Source organism: Panthera tigris, chromosome X (genome assembly GCF_018350195.1).
Source record: "Panthera tigris isolate Pti1 chromosome X, P.tigris_Pti1_mat1.1, whole genome shotgun sequence".
Lineage (NCBI taxonomy): Eukaryota > Metazoa > Chordata > Mammalia > Carnivora > Felidae > Panthera > Panthera tigris.
In genome coordinates, this window is record NC_056677.1 from 89,146,433 (window position 1) to 89,165,994 (window position 19,562).

The 19,562-nt window shown below is 37.5% G+C and overlaps 1 protein-coding gene across 1 annotated transcript in view; it reads right to left on the bottom strand.

Moving 5' to 3' along the window:
- The window catches only part of GUCY2F (guanylate cyclase 2F, retinal), a 95,871-nt gene that overhangs the window by 31,111 nt on the left and 45,198 nt on the right, over positions 1-19,562 (bottom strand). Inside the window, exons 7-9 of the mRNA XM_007091050.2 lie at positions 18,542-18,631; positions 3,213-3,389; positions 834-990 (exon numbers count right to left, since the gene is read on the bottom strand). Coding sequence (XP_007091112.1) covers positions 834-990; positions 3,213-3,389; positions 18,542-18,631 — 424 coding nt within the window. The remainder of the gene's footprint in view (positions 1-833; positions 991-3,212; positions 3,390-18,541; positions 18,632-19,562) is intronic.

Here is a 19,562-nt window from a genome sequence, read left to right on the forward strand (position 1 = left end):
TGTCTGCCTTTTTGGGGTTGTCGGTTTCTCTGTGTTTTTATGTCACTCTCTTCTTCACCCTTGCAGTGCTCGTTAAAACCTTTAATGCCCAAGTTTCCTATATGTATTTAACTCAGTTTATTCTCTCCTCTTACTCTTTCTCTTTCTTCCTTCATCTCTTCCATCAGTACATTCCCTCCTATTTTTCACTCACCCACTCCCAATTCCCCATCTCAGATTTCTCCTTTTTCTTTGATCTGTTATGACCCCTACAGGCATTGTTTGGTGCTGCCACTGGGGCCCTAAACAGAAGACAAAAACACAAAACGGGAGTTTACAGGCATACCTACTTATTTACTAGAAGGCCATAGTTCTGTCTGAAGCCATCCCACACAACCCACAGAGTATTTACTTGTTGGGAGCCCCCTCCTTGCTTCTTTCTCTCAGACTGAGACAGTGAGGGTAGGCTCTAGTGACATCCCATTCCAGCATTGCTTCGTGGGGGTCCAGCTACCAAATTACCTTCCATTCAACCTGACAAGTATTTATTGAGCACCTACTGTGTGCCTATAGCTCAGCAAGTTCCTCCAGAGACTCCTGGGGTCTCCAAACAATACCGCCTAATCCTGCCACAGCAGGAACTCAACATTATTGCACTGGCTTTGTTCTGAAGGGTAGGCTGTGCTGAGATTACAGCCTGCAGACTTCATTCAACTCCTTTGGCTTGGAAATGAGGCTGAATTTTCAACAAAAGTGGGTAGTTGAATTGGCCTGAGGCTTTAATTCAGTTTGTATTCTCATTTGAATTTTGGAGTTACCTTGTATGCATCAGAAGGGCATAATACATTGCTTACCTTCTGCAGAAGGTTCTTCTTGGGAGAGTCTTAGTGTTTCCAAGATATCATTAAAGCCGTAATCTGTCACTTTTAGTACAAAACGCCCATCAACCACACAGTTCCTAGACTTCAGCCTCCCATGAGCAAACTCTCTGTGGTGTAAGTACTTCATGCCCTGCAGATGATACAAACAGGATTTATTTAGTAACTTATTTAACTATTTTGTGCTTTTAGAAGCCAGTGTCTGAGCTTGTTAATGGTATGAGCTATTATAGTCAAGGATTCAGCCCTTTTTTCTTATATGCAAGCAAAGCAAAACTTTGACAACAAGAATTATTTCCAGGTCCTTTCCAGCTCTAAAATTTTATGCTTTGATGAATAAATGTATCTTGTATGTATAGAGAAGTGTCTGTTATTGGGAAATTTATTGACATTTCAAACATAGGATAGATCCATGCATACATAATTTCCAAGAATTGAAATATTCTGATTTCCCCCCAAAAAGTCTAGCCCAACTTTCATCCACCATTGGCAGGAATGAAAATTGGTTCACTTTTTTGGTGGGCAATTTGGCAACAGGTATCAAAATTGAAAGCATGCATACCCTGTGACCTAAGGATTCTGCTTCCCCTCTAAAGAAACGCTTGTACATCTGCACAAGGAGACATACACCAGAATGCTCAAGGCAGCTCTGCTTTATAATATTATATCATTAAAACTATAGTAAATACGTATCAAGAAGGAACCGTCCAAATTGTGGTGCATCCCAACTGTGGTATATTCTCCAGCAGTTAACAGCAATAAAATAGATCCGTATGTACGAACAGGGAATCATCTCTAAGCCATAAAGTAAGTGAAAAATACTAAGATGCAAAACTATGTGACATCATGTATTTTTAAAAACAACCAAATCTATAATGTATGTAAATACACATGAAATGAATTGCAAGGTTAATCACCGAATTGTCATCAGTGGTTAACTTTGGGGGAAGATGTGAAAGAGGGTAGAGTAAATGTCAATGTATTCCCATATATATTTATATCATGTGATTTTAAATTTCATTTCATACGGTATTTTTGTAATTAAAAATATACCACGAAAGCTGAATACTGCTGATCTTTGCAGCTTGCTGGGCAACTTTATATGACATTCAAATGTAATCCACCAGGACTCTATCAGATGGGTTTATTCGTTCACATATAAATGCAATTCATATTCTAGTGCAATCATCTCAGAACTGTTTATGCTGAGCCCTTTTAAGTATCTTGCTCTATTTTGTGGCCTGACACCCCTTTGTGTTTGTATGCTTTACATCCTGTGCCCTCAGAAAATCTGCAGTCCCCAGTACTTCCAAGCCAAGTCTGCAGTGGGTGAGATTTCCCCCGGGGTTGTCTAATGCTTGGCTTTCATTCATCATGGGCCTGAGAGGACTGTCATTTAGAAGATTCTCCCTTAACTCACGAGACCTTGCTTATAGGATGAGTGGAAAGAGTACTAGAATTAAAATCAGGAGATTTGGATTCTATTATCAGCTCTGCCACTTAATAGTTGGCTGATAAATATTTATTGAGCACTTACTATGTATGGCAGACACTATATAACAAAGTATACCTCATTTAGCTTCTCTGAACCTCCGTAAAAGGAGGCTAATCACATTTTATGGACAATTGGAATGCGATAATGTCTATAAAGCTACCTTGGAAAGGGTTAGGCCACAATAGAAAGGTCAAGACTGGTCAATATGCAAGAAGCTCAACAAATCATTGATTAAGCAGTTCAGCTCCATAAAAATGCATGTAGATAAAATTTGCATATTATTCCAAGGAGTTCAAGGACTGCACTAAAGCCAATACATAGACCCATCCATGAACCCCCTTAGCTGTCAATAGTCCTTGCCTCAGAGAATGGAGTTGCTGCCCAATAGACCCTATGGTCTTTTGGCTTTCTGGTCATGCTGAGTTTTATATTTACACCAATGGTATGTAAAGACCTGTCACCTGTTCTAGACTGAAACACCTTTTAGAAGGCGAACCAGGAGATGAAGCTAAGCAGCACCAAAGGATCTGAGAATGAGTACTTTTCCACATCCAGAACGCAGAGAAACAGGATGGAAGAAAGTATTGCTTAAGGCAAAGAGTGCTCAATGGCAACAGGAAGTAAAGACAAATCTGGCCCTCAAATTGAGGAACAGGGGTGGGAGGAGTAAATCTTTTCTATATCAGTACCTTATAATAGATATGGACAAAGGGACTACGAGAAGGGATGGGGGCAGACCATGGGTAGGAAGGTGGAAAAGTGAGATCATCACAATGACCCAAGGAAAATAAAACATCCTAAAAACATTTAAATTCTAATCTCTAGGGAAAATCTAAAATTTCCTCAGTCTTTCCATTAACCTTGATGAGATCCAGCAGGAGTGATGATTTAAACATCCAGTCAAGTTTCACATCCTGATTTGTCAATATGTCTTCTAGGCTCCTTCTGGAACAGAATTCTGTCACAATGGCAAACATTCCTGAATCATAGAAGAAGCCCAATAAAGGGTTAATATTTTCATGACGTAGGTCCTTCATCTGGAAACAGAGGGAGAGAGAAAAGTCACAACTGTCCTGTCACAACTGGGGACTAGAGTTTAGAGCACATACCCTTCTCTTCATTCTTCCTATGACTGGTTGCTGTGATAAGCTGAATTTTGGCCCCCATTATCTCCAATCTCTGATTTTAGTCTTGTGATTGTTAAGTTATATGGCAAAAAGTAGGCCTAATCTGATTATATGAGCCCTTCAAACCAGAAGAAGAGGGAGGAGCAAGAGTCAGAGAGATTCAAAGTGTGAGGACTCAACACTCCATTGTCGACCTTGAAAATAGAGGAAGGAGGCTACAAATCAGGGAATATGGGCAGCCTCTGGAAGCTGCAGACAGCTCTCAGCTGACACCCAGCAAGGGAATAGGGACTTCAGTCTTACAACTGTACAGAACTAAATTCTGCTGACAATCTGACTGAGCCTAGAAGTGATTTACCCCCAGAGACTCCAAATAAGGGTCCAGTGTGACTGACACCTTAACTTCAGCCTTGTGTGATACTAAGTGGAGCACCCAGCTGAGTACACATAGACTTCTGATCTACAGAACACTGAGATAATAAATGGGTGTTGTATTAAGCCACTAAGTCTGTGCTATTTTGGTATGGCCATAAAGGTTCTGTTCACCAATTCCACTGTGTCTGTTGGGGAAAGGGGCTTCCCACATAACCAAGCAATTATTCAACACCAGCTGGGTGTCCTATAATTCAATTCTGACAATACCTGCCTGGAGATAGCATCAGATACCACAAGCTAAGGATTCAGTTCTACAAGATTGCTCCCATATACACACACTTCAGACACCAGTGACAAATCCAGGTCACCTGGGTTTCTGACAAACCAGGAATAGATTGGAGGTTCCAATAATTTGCTAGAGTGACTCGCAAAATTCACAGAAACATTTTACTTACTAGGTTACCAGTTTATTATAAAAGGATATAATTCAGGAACAGCTAGATGGAAGAGATGCATAGGGCAAGGTATAGGGGAAATGTGTGGAACTTTCATGCCCTCTCCAAGCATGTGCCACTCTCCCCAAATCTCCACATGTTCACCAACCTAGAAGCTCTCCAAACCCTGTCCCTTGAAGTTTTTATGAAGGCTTCATTATATAGACGTGATTGATTAAATCATGGGCCATTCCTGATTCATTCAACCTTCAGCCCCTCTCCCTTCCCCAATTGTCAAGGGGGTGGGACTGAAAGCCTCAATCTTCTAATCACGTGGTTGGTTCCCCTGGCAACCAGCTACCATCCTTAGATGTACTCCAAACATCTCGTTAACATAACAAAATACAACTTTACCATTCTCCTCACTTAGGGAATTCCAAAAGTTTTAGGAGCTGTGTGCTAGAAATAAGGATGAAGACAATATATATATTATAAATATATTATATATATATATATATGTAGTATATATATACAGTATCATAGGCAGTGATAGAAAATTAATGCAATGGTCAGAGGGAGATTTTACAGAGAGATCTATCTTAGCATATTTTAAGTGAATATTAGGTCTGTGGCTTTCTTCCTGATTCATTGAAGACTCTGGAATGGAGCTCAGTGAGCCAGGAGAACTAAAGAAGTTTAATACAATAACAGATTGTCTATTTGTGGATATTCATCTATCCAGTGTGTATTAAAATAAATAGCCTACATAAACATCAGGCCAAACTCTATAAAACTTGTTTCAGAAGAAACATGTAGAATTTTTACCACATTTTCCCTTTGCATCATTTTTTCACTAATGCGAAAAGCATTCAGTGTGTGCCCACATGTCCAAGGCACTGTACTACATACATGCTAGAGATGCAGAGATACACAAAATGAAAAGAGCTCACATTCAAAGAGGGGTGATAGACAAATAAGCTGACAGCTGTATTTTACTGTGAAATGTATTCTTACGGAAGGTTGCATGGCATGCTGGGGGAGCTCAGATGTTAATTCAGCCTGAAGGATCAGAGAAGGCTTCCTTGAGGAGGTAATGACTTGACTGCCAGGAAGGACAAAGGGTTGACCAGATGAAGGTGACAGGGTGGGAGGGGCTGAGAGTAGGAGCATGTTATGTTGAGGAAATTGAAACAGGTTTAGGGTGGCCAGAACAGAGTGTAAGGGAAAGAATATGAGACAAAAGACTGGAGAGAGAGAGACAGGAACCACATTCCATGGGTCTTTGACAACCTTGATACGGTATTTGAAATTTATATTATGGGCACTCAATAATTACTATTATTCTTACTATTTAAAGGGGATGAGAGGGAAAAGGGCTCCATGATCACTTCCAGCTTTCTACCTGGATTCCTGGGCAGATAGCAGTTCTATATATCGATATAGGGGACTCAGGGATGGTGTAGTAATGGATATGTTGGTGTCCCACCCATTTCCCCTTTGCTGTGCATCATTCAGCTGCTGTGAATGTTGGCTGATAACTCACAGCTGTTCCATTCTCAGGAAAATTGTCCTAGGGTCCAAGCCAAATGGAAGCCAACTTACCTTAAAGGTTTGGTCCCACCCACAGACCTTAGCCAATGATTGACTCCCTGGGAATGGTACAAAAGTCCAACTCCCTGGCCTCAAGGTGGGACTCCTGATATAACTTGCACTCCAGCATTTTCCCCATGAGATCACACTGAAGCTAGTCTCCAGCTGAGATCACATACTTGCTGAACTATTACTTCTGCCCTATGCTGCTTCCCTCACTCCCTTTCTCTTGAAGCAATGAGTAATTTGAACAAGAATCTCCATCTCAGGCTCAACTTTTAGAGGATCTGACCTAAAATAGATGGAAAAACAACATTTTGGTGATGAGGAAGGCCAATTAATTCAGCTTGGGAATTGTTAAGAATGAGGTGCCTGTGGGACATCAAGGTGGAACTGTTCCAAAGACAGTTGGATATTCAGGGTTTGGAGCTCAGGAAAGAAGTCTGATCTAGATGGATAAATAAACTCGGGAACTATAAACATGCAAAGCATGGTATATGAAATTAATGGGAGTGGCTAAGATAGCCCAAGGAAAGCCTACAGAACAAAAAGAGAACAGGAAAATATCAACATTTAAAAAAAGGAAAAAGGAAGAACATCCTACATAGACTGAGAAATAAGGCCAGGGAAGTGGAGAAAAGACTTAGAACAATATTATGAACACCACAGAAAGAGTTTCAGGAAACTGAGGTAAATGACAGAAAGAATTTCAGGAAAATGTTATCAATACCAGAGAAGTCAGATGAAGATGAAGACAGAAAAGTAGCTGATGAATTTGACCATCAATAAATTATTAATAATAGAAACTTACCCTATAAATATGTTTACACAGATATACAAAGTTATATATTCTACATATATTTCACAAATTGTACCTACATTTCACGTGGGAAATAAGGAAAAGGATTAAATCACAAATTATTCTATGTTGAGCATTGAGACTACAGTGGGACATTTATTGAGATGGAGTACACTAGCTTAGAATATGAGTCTACTTCTCCAACAGGGTGATATAAGCTGAGGTTAAATTATCCCTAGTGGAAATGGCAACTATTAACCATTAAAGGTGCCTTTTAAGCATAAAAGCCTGGCACCCATGACAAGTCACTTAGTAAAAATGCAGCTTAAACCAGCTAAGACAGACATGGAAATTCAGCCCACACTAGTAAAGTGGACACTTTTTATTAAGGTTTTATTGTACCATCTCTTATGGAGCAAGCAGCCAATACTACAGGTTCTAAATCTCTTTTAGAAGACAGAATACAAAGTGTCTATGTCTGCCAGCTATTCAACACAAATCTATTTCCTTTTCTTATTAGAAAAACATCTAGTCCACATTTTATAGCCTCCCCTGGAGCTAACTGTAGCCATATGACTGAATTCTAAGGAGTGAAATGTTAGAGGAAGTGACATGTGCCATTTCTAGGCTAAGGCTTTTAAGAAGTAAATATATGCCTTTCATGTTATTTTTCACTTGTATAGATGAATACAGTTGATGGCAGTGTCCTAGGAGAAGACAGAGGCATAAGATGGTCATATCTTATGATATGGGTCCCCAAATCCCTATATTGGAAAGAAGTCACCTGCCAACAAAGAACATCTGCATTGTACTGTTATTTGGATGAGAATAAAACTTCTTCTATGTTTGAGACATTAAATATTTGGGGGTCTATTTGTCACAGCATCTAGCTTTACACTAGGAGCCTTAGCATGGAAAAAGTTCAGGCCTGGGTTTTCCCTAGATCTTTACCGTCATATGTTCTCAGCTACAACCAATATAGAAGAGCCCACATAGGAACCAGGTAGCTACCTACATGCAGTCATGTCCTACTGATATTCTGGACAACCCAAGGAAGCAGAGAATCTTTGGAACACCTTTTTTTTTTTTTTAGCAAGATGGTCATCTCAACATTTCCTGGATAGTCATGTACCTCACCCCTTCAATAATATGTCCCTAAGTGGTTGCCATCAAATGTTCAAGACTTCAATTGTCCTGTTTCCCAAGATGTTTGTTAGTACTGCACCTATATAAAAACTTTAAGCATTCAATCACCAGAAAAAAACTGGTCCCGAGTCAAGCATTAGCTTAAGTGGCCTTAAAGATACCTTTAACTGCTTGAAAATGTTTCTGGGACATAGTAACATCAGCATAATTCCTACTTGCACTGCAGCTGCAATACCACATCAGTACCTGCCATTGCTATATCAGCCATTGCTACATATTTTGGCAATAAGGTTTTCTACCTCCATGGACTAAATGGCTGCTTATGTCTGTTTCCTCTATTTCATTTTGTTTTGTTTTGATGTAGAGAGCTATTGTTCAAGACCTCCTACCCTTGTACCAAACTATTCACTCTTTACCACCCAGAGGTCAATGGTCATCTAGAACATATTAACCAGGTATTAGTAGATTTCTGATGCTATGTTTCCTGCTGGTAACACTTTATTAATTTAAAAAGCATGTATTGAGTACCTTATTATATGTTAGGCACTGAGCTAACCAGCTTAGGGATGGTGACAAATGGGGAACAAAATGTTATGTGGTCCCTGACCTCTTAATTAAATAGTTACGTGAATAAATGTAAATGTGCAACTCTGACAAGACCTATAAAGGGGAGATACATAATGTAAGTGTGCATAATTGGGGCTTTGACTAATCAGAGAGGTTGAGGGAGGGTTCCTGGAAAGTAACAATTGAGTTGGGAGTTAAAAGATCAGTGGAATTAACCAGAGAAAGAAAAGAGAGAAAAGTGTTCCAGAGACTGAAATAGCATGTTAAAAGGCTCTGTGCTAGGAGCATATTAATCCAGGGACTGAAAAAAAGTCAATGTGGCTGACACAGAGAGGACAAGGGAAATATTGTGGTATGAGATAAGGATGAAGAGGCAAGGCAGAGCCAGACCATGGAGGATCTAATAGACCATTTTAAATAGCTTTTCTTTTATATTAATAGCAATTAGAGGGACTTCTATACCATGTAGGATGTAGTAAGTCATGGAAGACTACCATTCCTGATACCATAACATTAAAAAGCCAGATAAATTGCAAAAATATAATATTTTAAAAGACCGTGAGGATACGTAGAAGCAAAAAAAAAATAGGACCTAAAATTAAGGGGGGCAGGAGCCCTTCTGAGATAAGGAGACTGCTGCCAGCCATTTTCTTCCTCGGGGACATTTGCTAATCCTTAGCACAGGCTGAAGATCAGGTTTAGCCTACCAGAAGGGTTTTTCTGACAAAAAGAAAATCAGCAAAGTTTCAGCAATTGTGGAGTACTGGCATGACAATTAATAAACTTCAGGAGACCTAAATGTTAGCTGGCTCCCCCGCACACACAGTATATATTCTGAGATTGGAGGCTATATAGAAGACTAGGAAGCTTCTATAAGGTGGGCTGAAACCTCCTTTAGTCTCCTAATATTTAAGACACAAAGTTGCCACAAACACATGGCTGGTGTTTTCCTCAAGATATTTGCCAAACATAGAAGCATCATGGGGTAAGGGTAGAGGCCAAAGAGTAAAGACCAAAGGATATGAAGCATAGTCTGAACATACTAATCTTTCAAAGTGAAGAATACAGAGCTCTGCAGGCTTTTCAAGGGACACGCTTGGGAAACATAACAGGACTAGAGGTGTATTGAGTCTAATTAAAACTACAACACACCTTCCATTCAGCTCAGTCTCTGATTAGATTAATGTGATTACTCCCTCACCCTACCCACCTAACAGATGAAAAGAAAAAACCCTCATTGGTAGAACATATTACCTGGAGCCTCTACAGTGTCTTTATATAAAATACCCACATAATAAAAAAAAATTACTAGATATTTGAAGAGACAGCAACAACGGAAGACAGAAGACAATGGAACATGTCTTTAAATAATTCATAGACAAAAAAACCCATAAAATATGGAACAGTATTTTTTAAACCATGAAAGCAGTAGAGTGAACAAAAGCATAAATGGAGGCAAAATTAAACCTGAAAAACACACTAAAATAGGTAAAAGTGTGTTTGCATTTGTGTTTGTTTTGTTTTGTTTTGTTTTTATGATTTTACATGCACCTCAAACTGCACATGAGTTATGGGCAGAAACTGCATCCTGGCAGGTTTGAGGTGTCAGAAGGCAAAGTTTTGAGTCAACAGGACACCTAGAAAGTCAGGGAAGAATACCTGGAAGGTGATGTGCTGTAGAGCAAGTTCAATCCCAAAATATACATATAAAATTTATTCAAAACTACATTTATCATTGTGAGCATTTAATAAAGTATATAATTATGAATCTTTATGTTGTACACCTGAAATTAATATAATATTGTATGTCAACTCTACTTCAATGCAAGTTTTTTTTTTAATCTTCCCAAATCTTTGGCTGAATGTTAATCTTTTCATGCTTAGGGAAAGTCCCAGGGACCCTATAAAAAGGCAACAACTAAACCTGCAAGTATGGACCAGAGATTTTAGTTACTGCATACCACATGGGAGAAGAAGTTGAAAACTGAGTCTAGCTAAGACAACTGCCTGCAAAAAAAAAAAAAATCATTCTTCAGAGCAATATAACAGAATCCAGAATTTCTAAAATGTATCATTCATAATATTCAGCAATCAACCAACAAGTCTTAGATATGCAAAGAAGCAGGGAAATGTGACCTATACTCAAAAAAATAAAAGCAATCAGTAGAAATCAACCCTGAGATGATAGAGATGTTGCAACTAGCATAAAAAAACTTTAAAGCAGATATTACAAAAATAGTTGAGGACTTAAAAGACAACATATGCAAAATAAATATACAGATAGGGAACATCACAGAGAAACAGAAACTATAAATATGAATCAAATGGAAATTCTATAGCTGGAAAATATAATAACTGAGGTAAAAACAATTCACTAGATTGGCTTAGGAGATGACAGAAAAGTCAATAAACTTGAAGAGAGATCAATCAAAAATACACTAATCTGAAAAACAGAGAAAAAAGGATTGGGGATAAAATGAATAGAGTCGCAGGGATCTGTATGATAATATCAAGCAGCCTAGCACATACATAACTTCAGTTTCAGATGGATACAAGAGAGAATGGAAAAGAAAAAAAAAAGAAATAGTAGCCCCAAATTTCTTGAATTTGTTGAAAGATTTCCATTTAAATATCCAAGAATATCTTCATTGAACACCGAACAGAAGAAATACAACCTAGGAACATCATACTCAAACTCCTGCCATTTGAAAATCAACTTAAACATCTAAGAAGCTCAGTGAACCTTAAACAGATTAAACACAAAGAAAACTACATGTATACCCATCATAGTCAAACTCTTGAAATCTAAAGATAAACTTTTAAAGACAGAGAATATATTTTTAAAAACTCAATGATTAAAAAAATTTTTCACAGAAAATCAGAAATAGGGACATGTGTGAAAAAACCTCCAGGTAACATCAAACCCAAGAGTAAAACATTAAATCGTTTTCCTCTCGGGCAAAGACCAAAGCAAGGATATCTTTCTTCATCATTTCTACTCAATACAGTGTGAAAGCATCAAAACACTGATGAGAAAAATTAAAGAAAATGTAAATAAATGAAGATCTATACCACGTTAATGGACTGGAAAATTCAATATTGTTAAGATGTCCATCATCCCTAAGTTGATTTACAGATTCATACACTTCCTATCAAAAGTTCCAGAAGGTTTTGCTTAAGTAATAGAAGCTGATTCTAGGATTTATTGAAAATTAAAATGAACTACACTATCCAAACAATCTTGAAAAGAACAAGTTGGAAGAGTTTACACCACTTGACTTTAAGACTTACTCCAGAGCTCTGGTAATTAAGTAGTGTGATATTGGCAGTAGAGTACATTAATGAGTTAATGTAACAGAGTAGAGAGTCCAAAAATATACCTACACACATATAGTCAGTTAATTTTTACCAAATTGAAAAGTTAACTCAATGGAGAAAGGAAAGCTTTTTTAAAGCAGTTGTTAAGGAACATTGGATATCTCTATGGAAAAACAATGAACCTTGATAATTTTCTCAGTCCATACACAAAAAAATAATTCAAGATGGGTCATAGTCCTAAATCTAGACTCTTGGAATAGGCAAGGATTTCTAGACAATAAAATAAAATAATAAACTGAACTTCTTCAAAATTGAAAATTTTGCTCATCAAGAAATGCCACTAAGAAAACAAATAAACCACAGACTTAGAAAAAATAGTGTAAAACATATATCTGACCAAAGGTTTATATCCAGGATACATAAAGAATGTCTCTGAATCAAAAATTAAAAGGCCAAAAAAAAAAAAAACCCCAGCAATTTTGTATTAAATGGCAAAAATTTGAATGGGCAATTCACAAAAGAAGATACACAAATAAATTATAAACATATGAAAAGGTGTTTCACAACTTTAGCCACCAACAAAATGCAAATTAAAACCACAATAAGATACCACTTCACACATACCAGAAAGGCAAATATCAAAAAGACAGGTGCTGCTGAGAATTTAGAGCAAATGGAACATCCACATGCTTCTGCAAGGAGTGTAAAATATTATAACCAATTAATTAGAAGAACTGTTTGGATGTTTCATATAAAGTTACATTTGTCTTTGCTCTACAACTCATCTAGTCTATTTTTTTAAGATTTTATTTTCATAAGTGATCTCTACCCCCAACATAGGGCTCACACTCACAACCCTGAGATCAAGAGTCACATGCTCTACAGACTCAGCCAGGTGCCGCTCAGTTAGTCCATTCTTAAGTATTTACCCAAGAGGAATGAAAACATATGTTAACAAAAATACTTATAAAATATTTATAGTTGCCTATTAAAACATGTTCAATATTACTAATCATCAGAGAAGCAGAAATCAAAACAACAATGATATTTCATGTCAGGCCCACTAGGGTGGCTACTATTTAAAAAAAGCAAAAAAAGCAAAAAAAAAACAAAAAAAAAAAACCAAAAAAAAAAAAAAAACAGAAAATAACAAGCATTGGCAAGGCAATGGAGAAATTGGAAGCCTTGTGTACTATTGATAGGATTGTAACTAAATGGTGCAATCACTATGGAAAATTGTATGAAGATTCCTCAAAAAATTAAAAATAGAGCTGCTATATGAATCAGTAATCCCACTTCTGGGTATATATCCAAAGAATTGAAAGCAGGGTGTCAGAGAGATATTTGCACACCCATATTCATAGCAGCACTATTCACAGTAGCCAAGAAGGGGAGCCAACCAAAGTGTCCACCAAGAAATGAGTGAATAACATACAATGGTGTATTATTCAGCCCTAAGAAGGAAGGAAATCCAGTCACATATTATCACAAGGATGAACCTCAAAGACATTATGCTGCATGGAATAAACCAGTCACAAAAAGACAAATGCTATGTGATTCCTCTTATATAAGGTTTCTAGAGTAGTCAGATTCACAGAAACAGAAAAAAGAATGGTGGTCAGCAGGATTTGGGGGGAGGGGAAAAAGAGAGTTGTTCCTTAATGGGTACAGAGTTTCAGATTTGCAAGATTAAAAAGTTCTGGAGATCTATTTCACAACAATGTGAAAATATACTTAACAGGCCTGAACTGTGTATTTAAAAATAGTTAAGGAGGCACTTGTAATGAGCACTGGGTGTTTTATGTAAGTGATGAATCACTAAATTCTATACCTGAAACTGAAACTAAGGTGGATTCATCATAAAAAAAGTTAAAATGGTAATTTTGTGTTTTTTAACAATTAAAAAGAGTATAGTTGCCTTATACATTACACCAAAAAAACTAGAAAGTAGCCAAATGTTCATCAACAGGAGAATGATAAACTGTGATACATTTATAAAATGAAATACTACTCAGCAATTTTAGAAAATGAACTATTATTACCTTCAAAAACATGAATTAATCTTAAAAGCCACTATGTTGAGAGAGAAAAACCAGGCACATAATAGTACATGCTGTATTATCCTATTTATATGAAATCAAAGAACAGAAAAAAATACTAATTTATGATGATAGAAATCACAAAAGTGGTTGTCTCTGGGGTAGGAGCAATGACTGACAAGGGAAACAAGGAAACTTTCTAGGATGATGGACACACTCTATATTTTGTTTTGGGGAGTGGTTGCACAGATATATGCAACTGTCAAAATTCATTGAATAGAACATCTAATTAAACCTGAATAAAAATCCATTTTAAAAACACAATGATACTATGTGAAATAAACTGGCCACAAAAAGACAAAGGCTGTATGATTCCACTTACATGAGATAGCTAAATTCACAGAGACAGAAAATAGAATAGTGGTTACAAGGAGTTACAAGGAGGGAGTGGGTAAGGGGAGTTGTTTAATGGATACAGAGTTTCAGATTTGTGAGATGAAAAAGTTGTGATAATCTGTTGCAAAGTAACGTAAACATACTTAACACTACTGAAGTATATACTTAGAAATGGTACACTGTGTTATGTTTTTATCATAATTAAAAATAAATATTAAAAAACAAAACAATGAGGGGGCACCTGGCTGGCTCAGTTGGTAGAACATGTTGACTCTTGATCTCGGGGTCATGAGCTTGTAGCCCTACCTTCCGCATAGAGATTACTTAATAAAATAAAATTTAAAAAACAACAATGAGATACCCCTATAAATCCAGTAGAATGGCTAAAACTATGAAGACTGACATTAACAAATATTGCTGATGATGTAGAGCAACGGGAACTCTTACAACTTGCATGCAGGAAATCAAAATGGGAAAAGGTTTGATAGTATCTTATAAAGTTAACTGTACACTATACGTTAACATAGAAATTCCACTGCTAGGTGTTTAGCCAAGAGAAATTAAAATGTGTCCATAAAAAGATTTGTAAAATAAAAGAGAGACGTGTGTAAAGCATATTTATAGCAGCTACATTCATAATAGTCAAAATTGGAATCTGCCAAAATGCCCACCAATAGGAAAATACATAATTAAATTGTGCTATAATCATACAATTGAATACTCATCAATGAGATGAACAAGCTATACACACACAATAATGTTGATTAATATCAGCTGGTATGTTGTATGATACTACTTCTATGAGGTTACAGAATAAGCAAAATTAATGTAAGATAGGAAAAATACCTGGAACACTGGGTCCCTCTTTGGGGGGGGGGGTGGCGCAAATTTACTGAAGAACACAAAGGAACTTTCTAGAGAAAAAAGAAATGTTTTAAAACTTTTTTTTAAGTTTTATTTATTTATTTTTGAAAGAGAGAGAGAGAGATTACTAAGTAGCCAGGGTATTAGATGGTACACAGAATATGCCAATGGGGAAGAACATGAGCCTGGGAGATATGGCCTGATTTTTCTACATATACTTCTGCAGAAATTGGGGCCCTAAAAGGTGTTGAAGGTCATCAGTGCTTTGGCCTTCTGACTCCAGCTGTTTGCCTTTCAAGAGCATTTGTCTCATTGTACACGGCTCTTTTCTATACCTGGCTCCCCAAGATCTGCTTTCAAGTCTGGTTCCTGGTATCCAGTCCCAAAATTTTAAGATCATGAAGGCATATAAGTAGTCAAGGCAGTGTTGGATGCATAGTGATAGCACAGTCAGATCTGCCTCCTGCCCCATAGAAGCACTAGAAAGGAATTAGGGCCTTTCACATGGTAAATTCTGGAAAACTCTGGCTTTCTCCCTAGAATTGAGTTGCTATCTGTACCTGACATGGCCACACAAGTCAGTAAGGGCACACATAAAAAGACGTCATGAGAATAATAGGAACCAGTTTTCTCATTATTAAAGAACAGAGTTACAATATGGAAAGGAGAAAGGACAAAATGAACTCTGTGGCATTCAATAATAATTAGAAGTATTACTATGAACTCATGGTTTTAGATAAATGATACATAGATAGGAATACAATTAAAACCCATACATGCACACTGATATAAATATATGAATAAATAAACAAATGGTAGAGAAGGTAAGGCTCTTTCTTACAATACAATACCAACCAATAAACATAAAAAGAACACTGGAATTAGGAAACTAGTGGGCAAAAGCTTGAAGAAAAACAAGATATTTACACAAACTTAAAGTATCTGTTTACAGATTATGTATGAATTACACTGGGGAAAAAACCCAGTAAGTCTATAGTGGAGAAATCTAGTAGATTTTGAAACCACCTAAACTAAGTAATCAAAATTAACATCACCAATAATGGGACAACTGATATTGTGTGCCTCCTAATAAAAAGCACTTTGAAAAGGACAATGCATCACTTCTGTAATCTTCTGGTTGAAGATGCATAACCTAAATCAAACCATGAGGAACATGGGATAAACCCAAATTGAGGGACCATCTATCAAATAACTGACCTGAAGTCTTCAAAAATATCAAAGTGAAGGGGCACCTGAGTGGCTCAGTCAGTTAAGCATCCAACTTTGGCTCAGGTCATCATCTCACAGTTTGGGAGGTTGAGCCCTGCGATGGGTGAGCTTGAGCCCCATTATGGGCTCTGTACTCTCTCTCTCTCCCTCTGTCTCTGAACCTCGTGGGATTCTCTCTGTCTCCCTCTCTCCCCTTCAGTCACTCGTGTGCTCTCTCTCAAAAATAAATAAAATTAAATAAATAAATAAATAAATAAATAATTTCTTTTTTAATAAAAAAAATATCAGGAGCCTGGGTGGCTCAGTCGGTTGAGCATCTGACTTTGGCCCAGGTCATGATCTCATGATCTGTGAGTTCAATCCCCATGTTGGGCTCTGTGCTGACAGCTCAGAGCCTGGAGCCTGGTTTGGATTCTGTGTCTCCCTCTCTCTTGGCCCCTCCCCCACTAATGCTCTGTCTCTCTCTCTCCCTGTCAAAAATAAATAAACATTAAATTTTTTTTTAAATAAAAATAGAATAAAAAATATCAAGGTGTAGACAAAAACAGAGAAAGGCTGAGAAACTGTTCCAGATAAAAGGCAACTAAAGAGGCATGACAACTAACCACAATATGTGAACCTGGATTAGAAACTGGTCTGGGAAAAATTAGCTGTAATGTATTTATGACCATTGATAAAATTAAAATATGGATACTAGTTACATAACATTATTGTATCAATATTCAATTTTCTAATTTTGATAATTATACCATAGTTATGTACAAGAATACCTTTTTTAAGGAAATACGCACTGATGTATTTACAAGTAAAAGGGCAGATGTCTATACCTTACTCTCAAATCATTCAGAAAAAATAATACATAAATTTATAAGTAGAGAATGAAAAACAATTAGGCAAAATGTAAGCACTTGACTAATCTGGATATGGTAAACAGGAATTCCTTTAATTATTCTTGCACCTTTTCTGTAGATTTGAAATCATATCAAAAGTAAAAATTACCCAAAAATCATAGATACTCTGTACCTTGGGCCAATACCTATTGTTTTCTTTTCATACTTCTAGTTAATCAGCTCCCCCAAGTTTGGCCCTGTTTGGTTCCAGACTTAGAATGTAGCTCTCTATTTAGCATCCTGGATCATCAAATGAGTGTGGAATTTCCTATTCTAGCCTGACTTTGGTCCCCCTTATAGATTTATCTCTCATTATTTTACCTTCAGCTCCAGGCATCAAAACCACATGTAAGAGAAATACCAAACCATAACATCTCATCTGACCCCTGGGGTTCATTCCATCTACCATGGGCCACATATCTTCTATTTCCCCATTTTCTTTGTTTTCTCACTTGTACAGTATTCTGGATGTGTATCATTCATACCTCTTGGATTGATTTGAACTCGCCTGCTTCGTAAATGTGAAGAAATCTATCATTACTTTCTAAAACTCCCACTCTCATGAGTCTGAAGGAACCAGAAACAGTCTCTGTAAATCTTTATGGACTCACAGTTCAAGGAGGTGCCAAGATTTTAAATGGTTTGGGAGGAGCTGGGGTGCCTGGGTGGCTCAGTTGGTTGAGCATTGGACTCTTGATTTTGGCTCAGAGCATGGGCCCAAGTTGGGCTCCATACTGAGTACGGAGCCTGCTTCAGATTCTCTCTCTCTCTGTCTCTCTCTCTCCCTCCTCCTCTCTCTCTCTCTCAAATAAATTTTTAAAAAATGTTTGGGAGGAGTCATCATCACCCCTGACATATCTACACACTGCTTCCTTAAACAAACCATCTAAGGACTCTTTAAACATAATTAGTGGGACTGGGGCAACCATTTTTCTTATGCAAGTAATAATCACACAATGACATTTCCAGGCCTGGCAACTGAAGATTTTGAATAATTGTGGGTTGTCTACTTAATCATAATAGCTACTATCTTACAAAGAAGCTATATGTCAGGAAATGTGCAAGATTCTTTATGTGTATTCTCCCTTTTAGTCCTCACACCAACCCTTGGGAAGTAAACATTAATATACTTTTTTTTTTTTTTTACAAACAAGGAAAGTAAGGCCCAGGGAATGTAGGTGACTTGCCCAAGTTAAAACAGCTCTTAACTGGTAGAGCTGAGAATTGAATCTTTCATGTCCCTTTGACTTCAGAGTCCATGCATTCTTCCTTCACAGCATCACCCAGTCATATCAAGCCAATAGCAATCCTGCAGTTTCCCTGCACTGATTTGTTAAGGGGACTTCCTAACAGCTGGTGTTCGTTGCTCTGGAAAAAGGATTGGTTTGAGTAGGTAAATGAGGGTTTCTCATACCATTTCAAACATATTACTTGCACATGCTTTAATGGACTTAATGTCTCCAAAACCTCCAGAGGGGAACTTCTTCAGCCACACCCAATCACCCTAGAAAGAAAAGGAAGAGAGGGGTGATAAGACTTAGTTGCCAACACCTTCAGAGCAAAGGCCCTTCCATACACAGGGTTTTTAATCTGACCATCAACTCAAACACGCTTTGTTCCTTCCCCATTACCCTCCACCACACGGACACTCTGTGTTTGAGGTAAAAATGAGGCCATGCAGAGAAGTTAAATGTAAAAGCTCCAACTAACTAAAGACAGGGAAACCACTGCAGGTATGCAGACCCCAGAAAAGCAATGATACCTCTCTCCACAATGCCTCCCTTCAATAACTGCAGGAAGCGCTAGGTCATTTCCTTTATTCATAGCTAAGTGATGTAGCATCAGGTTCTCTGCAATTAATGGTGATGGTTGTCATTCTTACTGCCTCAAGGCATCTGTGTTGGGAGATGTAGGGCAGGAGACAGAATGCAGCAAATGTTGTCTGCATTTACCTTGATCCATTTTTCTCTCATGGGACAGGCCATTTTGGGGGAACACTTATGCTTCAATCATAAACCAGTTGGCTTAAATGTACATTAAACATTTCTTATTTGGATGCACACATGTACCACCGTGGTAATAGGAGTAATCTAGACTCTTCCAGAAGTCCTTTTGACTTTTGAACCACAAAGCACCTATTGCTAAGGCTGCGGTCAAGTCAAAAACCAACAATTATCTTATTGTCTTCACTTTAACACCAGGGCCTGATAGATAACTTTCCTCTATGTGCATAGCCTCAAGGATTCATCAGTCATCAAGCCCTATTTAGTTTCTGTCTGACCCAAATTTTTTGAAAAAGCAATACAAATATAGATCCCTTTTTCTCCATAATAATAATAATGCCTTACATTTGCACAGCGCTCTTTACTCTTCGAAGGGCTTTCACATCTATTACCTATAGCCTGGAGATTCCATTTCAGGCTGCACCAATTTGT